General features: G+C 38.0%; 1 protein-coding gene across 1 annotated transcript; it reads left to right on the forward strand.

Moving 5' to 3' along the window:
* Positions 1 to 525: 525 nt before the first annotated feature.
* On the forward strand, positions 526 to 3,642 carry LOC138907384 (golgin IMH1-like). Its single transcript, XM_070197982.1, has 3 exons — positions 526 to 1,698; positions 1,933 to 2,091; positions 3,211 to 3,642. Exons 1-3 carry the CDS (start codon positions 526 to 528, stop codon positions 3,640 to 3,642), a joined length of 1,764 nt encoding a protein of 587 aa, XP_070054083.1.
* Positions 3,643 to 5,991: the final 2,349 nt, after the last annotated feature.

The raw sequence follows: 5,991 nt of genomic DNA on the forward strand, positions 1-5,991 counted from the left end.
TGTGACATTGAAGTATAAAACATCAATTGGTATTAGAGCGGGTTATCCTTGAAGAGGATAACACCTTAGGAGAAGATCAAGTTGAGTGCACCACATGGAAACTGGGAAGGGCAATCTACTGCTAGACCACCATTCTTTAATGGCCAGTACTACTATTGGTGGAAAAACAGGATGAGAGATCACATTATAGGAGAGGACTATGAGCTATGGGACATTGTCATCGATGGTCCACTGGCTACCTTGAAGATAAATTCTGAAGGAGTAGAGGTGCCAAAGACAAGAGCGGATTGCACTGTTGAGGATTTGAAGAAATGGGAGAAGAATGCTAAAGCCAAGAAATGGCTTGTTTGCGGGCTTGGTCCAGATGAGTACAACAGAATCCAAAGTTGAACCACTGCTAAGAAAATTTGGGACACATTGCAAGTGGCTCATGAAGGAACACCTCAGGTGAAGAGATCCAGAGGAACTCTACTGTATTCTCAGTATGAGAACTTTGCTATGAAGGAAGGATAAACCATTCAAAAGATGTACACAAGGTTCACTACACTGACAAATGAACTAAAGTTTCTTGGAAGGATTATTCGTGAAGAAGATAGATCGGAAAAGATACTGACTAGGGTTTCACCTATCACTTGGGAGAGAAAAATCACTGCCATTCAGGAATCAAAGAATATTGCCACTCTCCCACTGGATGAATTAATTGGAAATCTCACTGCCTATGAACTTAGGAGACAAACCATAAAAATGGATATAGCTAAGAAGGAAAGAAGCTTGGCACTCAGAATCACTGAAGGTTTTGACCTAGAAGATGATGAAATATCTATGATCACCAAGGACTTCAAGAAGTACCTGAGGAGAGGAAAATGCTCTTCAATAAGTGGAAACTATAGCAAGTCAAAATCTCCAGAGAAGCAAACCAATGATGGATGCTACAAGTGTGGAAAGACAGATCACCACATCAAGAACTGTCCTTTATGGGAAATTGAATTGAAGAAGGAAAGAGCTGAACGAAAGAACACAAAGAAGGAACAGGTTCAACCCAAGAAAAGCAAAAACAATGGATCAACCAAGGCTGTGGTCGCTGCTTGGGGAGAAAGCTCAGATAAAAGCTCAGACGATGATGAGGATGAACAAGCACTTATGGCAATCGGAGAATCTGATGAAGAAACTGAGGTAAGTATAATTCATCTCAAAGACAAAATTAAGTTGTTGTCTAAAGAAAGGTTGTCTGGGTTACTTCTAGAACTAATTGATGAATCTGAGGATGTAAACAATGAAAAGGAACAGTTGTCTAAAGAATGTGTGATTTTGAAGGCTACGTGCAAAAACCTGGAACTTAGGGTTAGTGAAACTGTAAGTGAAAGCACTATGTTGAAGAACCAGGTTCATGCACTTGACTCAACTGTCCTAGAGCTTAGATCTGAAAATCTAAAACTGAAATTAGGAACATGTAAAAATATAGTTGATCACACACAACTCACTCTAGAAGAAAACGTAGGAAAAATGAAAGATGAGTTGTATAAAAGAGATGAGCAGGTAAGAATCCTAAAGGAGGATCTAAGCAAGGTCAAGCATGAGCTAGACAAAACTTGTAAATGGAATAGGTCCTCCTGTGCACTTTCAGGCTACAAGAACACCATAGTAGCAACAGAAGAGGACTTGGCTTTGGGAACCTGGCACCTAAGTGGGATCCAAAAGGCAAGTACCTCACACTTCCTGAGAACAAGATTTGCACACACTGTGGTAAAACAGGTCACTATAAAAGTGAATGCACTGCCAAAGAAAAGGCTAGTCAAAAGAATAAAGAATTTATCCAAGGGAAAAATAGTCTACCAAGTTGGGCTAAAAAGAATTTGATTCATCCTTTTGCCTATAGAAAGGGACCCAAACTAGTTTGAGTTTCTAAGACTAACCCCTGATTTCCTTTTACAGGTCCAAGTGAAGGGGAACAACCAAATATGGTATATGGATAGTGGATGCTCAAAGCACATGACAGAAAGCAAAAACCAGTTCCTTTCACTTGAGGACCTTAAAGGAGGTAATGTCTCCTTTGAAATTGGGAAGAAAGGTGAGATCATTGGGGTTGGAAAGGTAGGTAAGACTGATTCTCACTCTATTGAGAACGTCTTCTTGATAGAAGGACCGAAGTACAGTCTAATAAGTGTATCACAATTGTGTGATAGAGGTAATATGGTAGTATTCACCTCTACAAAATGCTTTATGATTAATCTTACCACTGAGAAGATAGTTTTGCAGGGAAAAAGAGTGAACAACATATATTTTGTAGATCCGTCCACACTTTCAGATAATGAACCCACTTGCTTAAGTGTGTTGGATAATGATCCCCTCATTTGGCACAAATGACTTGGACATGCCAGTCTAAGTCAACTCAACAAACTAGTCTCCAAGGACTTGGTGATAAGGCTGCATAATATTAAGTTCAAGGAAGATAAAGTGTGTGAGGCTTGTGCAAGGGGGAAGCAGGTAAGCTCCTCTTTCAAAAGCAAGAAAGTGGTAAGCATCACCAGAACGATGGAACTGGTCCATATGGATCTTTGTGGACCAATAAGAATATTGAGCATATGTGGTAAGAGATATGTGATGGTGCTTGTTGATGATTACTCTAGGTTTACTTGGATCTTTGACATGTTCACTTCTTTTGTTAAAAAAACTCATAAACAACTAGGTAATCAACTTGCATCAATTAGGTCTGATCATAGTACTGAATTTGAGAATACTAAATTTGCTGAATTTTATGATGAGCATGGCATAAATGATAATTTTTCTGCTCCTAGGACTCCACAACAAAATGGAGTAGTTGAAAGAAAGAATAGGACATTGGAAGAAATGGTTGGGACTATGCTTCTTTCTAGTAAACTACCACATAGTTTCTGGGCAGAAGTTATGAACACTGCATGTTACACCATAAATAGGTGCATGACTAGACCTCTTATTGAGAAGACTCCATATGAGTTACTTAAAGGGAGAAAGCCAAACATATCCCATATTAGGGCATTTGGATGCAAGTGCTTTGTGCATAATAATGGTAAAGACTCCTTAGGTAAGTTTGATCCCAGAAGTGATGAGGGAGTATTCTTGGGATATTCTTCACATAGTAAAGCTTATAAGATCTATAACAAAAGAACTATGTGTGTAGAAGAAAGTATACATGTGGTTTTATATGAAACTAATATTCTTTCTGAGAGGTAGGAACATGATAATGAAGCAATTGGGCTGGTAAGAAACTCAAATGAAATCACAACCCAGACTGAAGCTGCACCAGAGGAAGGAACATATGATGGAACAAGTCCTTCTACCCATGGAAACTTGACAGGGGGAACTGAACAAAGAGGAAGTGATCCTCAAATCTCGAGGGAACCTGTCCATGAACCTATTCCTCAGCAACAAAACACTGAAGGAACATCTAGGGGAAACCAGTTGGTTGTGAAACCTTACAAGTATCAAAGTTCCCATCCCATTGAGAACATAATTACTGATTCAACCTCTGAAATCAAAACCAGATCTTCGTTGAAGAATCTTTGTGCTTTTGATTCTTTTCTATCTCTTATTGAACCTAAAAATATTGTTGAAGCTTTGCAGGATGCAGACTGGGTGAATGCAATGCAAGATGAACTCAACTAATTTGAGAGAATTAAAGTTTGGCATCTGGTACCAAGACCCAAGGACAGATCAGTAATTGGCACAAAATTGGTCTTTAGAAACAAACTTGATGAAGACGGAACAGTTACAAGGAACAAGGCAAGATTGGTGGTTCAAGGATATAGTCAAGAGGAGGGCATAGACTATGATGAGACTTTTGCTCCAGTTGCAAGATTGGAGGCAGTTAGACTCCTTATAGCCTTTGCTGCTTATATGGAATTCACTCTCCATCATATGGATGTCAAGAGTGCTTTCCTCAATGGCTATCTAAAGGAAGAAGTGTTTGTCAAGCAACCTTCGAGCTTTGAAAGCAAGGAATGTCCTGATCATGTGTGCAAGCTTGACAAGGCACTTTATGGGCTCAAGCAGGCTCCAAGAGCATGGTATGAAACATTATCAAAATTTTTGCTTGAGCATGGCTACAAGAGAGGTAAAATTGACAATACTTTATTCCTGAAAGAAAAAGGTAAAGATCTCTTGGTAGTTCAAATATATGTCGATGATATAATTTTTGGAGCAACTACATATAAGTTAAGTAAAGAATTTGCTAAACTAATGGGGAGTAAATTTGATATGAGTATGATGGGTGAGCTTAATTTCTTTTTAGGCTTATAAATTAAACAAAATTCAAATGGAACTATGATCCATTACCAGAAGTATGTGAAAGAGTTACTTAAAAGGTTTAAAATGGAAGATTCCAAAGAAATTGACACTCATATAGCAACAACCACAAAATTGGATATAGATGAACCTGGTTCATCTGTTGATCAGAAGTTGTATAGGGGAATGATTGGCTCCTTGTTATATCTCACTGCTAGAAGACCTGACATTGTTTTCAGTATAGGCCTTTGTGCTAGATTTCAGGCAAGTCCAAAGGAGTCTCACTTGACTTCTGTTAAGAGGATCTTGAGATACCTAAAAGGCACCACTCACCTTTGTCTATGGTATCCAAAAGGTAGTAATTTCAACTTAGTGGGATATGTTGATTATGCAGGTTTTCTTGTGGATAGAAAGAGCACCTCAGGTATGGCACATTTTCTTGGCTCATGTCTTGTGTCTTGGGCCACTAAACAGCAAAATTATGTGGCCTTATCTATTGCTGAAGCTGAGTATGTTGTTGATGCCTCATGTTGTGCTCAATTGTTGTGGATCAAATAGCAATTAATGGGCTTTGGAATTGATGTAGTTTGTATCCACATCTTTCGTGACAATACTAGTGCAATTAGTATGACCAAGAACCCGGTTCATCACAAGATAACTAAGCATATAGATGTTAGGCACCATTATTTAAGGGACAACTATGAGAAGGGTTTAATCACTGTGGAAATTTTTGCTACTGATAAGCAAATAGCTGAAATCTTCACAAAAGCTCTAAGTAGAGATCACTTTGAAAGGAAAAGGTTATAATTAGGGATGATTAAGATCACCTAAAAGGAACCAGTTTTAACTCAAAAAAATTGGTTAGAGAAATTGTGAATTTTTTGTACATAATTAAATTAGATTTTGCTCAGTCTTATACTTTCATCGGTATACTCTTATGCCATGTGCTAAAGTGACTCATTAATCTCTAATGATATTATCTCTATTGTTTTGGAACATTCAGACTTACACAAGAGATTTCTCAGTGAAGAACCTGGTTCATAAAGATTACATCGTAGGTATTCTCCACTCTGCATATTTTGAAATAATTATATTTGGATTATGTTTAAGAGGAGAGTCCCATTTAATCCTAACCTCCTTAAGATTATCCATTAAGAAATGAACCAGTTTCATTCAAAAGAGTCCAAAAATGTAATAAATGCCTAGATTCTAGGAAAAGTCACAAACGACTCCTCAAACTGACTCGCAGGTTGATTAGACCTCTGAACTTCTGAAAAGGTAGTTGTTACCCAATTAAACTCCACCTCTTTAAATTGATTAGGCCTTAATTGTTTCTTCAATTCTTAATCCCCAAACCATCAAAATTCTCTCTATTTTCTCTAATCTTCCAAATACACAAATCCTCATCTTCTCTTATACCCAAACACAACGATGGCAAACCCTTATGAGAATCCTTAATCACCACCCCCAAGGTAACAACACCCACACCATCCATCATACCCTTAATCACACCCACAATTAAGAAAGGAAGGGTCAAGATGCTGGCTCGCAAGGTTGTTGCTGGAAAAGAGCAAATCAAGAAAATCAATAAGCAGTTGAGGGCAAGTCAGGGAGTTAAACCTCAAAAATATGAAGACTCGTTCAAATCTGCAACTGAGGGGGAAGAAATTGTTTCATCTGAAATAGAGCAGGTAAAATCTGGTTCTAAAGTTACATCTGAAGTAACCTTTG

This window comes from Nicotiana tomentosiformis, chromosome 3 (assembly GCF_000390325.3).
Source record: "Nicotiana tomentosiformis chromosome 3, ASM39032v3, whole genome shotgun sequence".
Taxonomy (NCBI): Eukaryota; Viridiplantae; Streptophyta; class Magnoliopsida; order Solanales; family Solanaceae; genus Nicotiana; species Nicotiana tomentosiformis.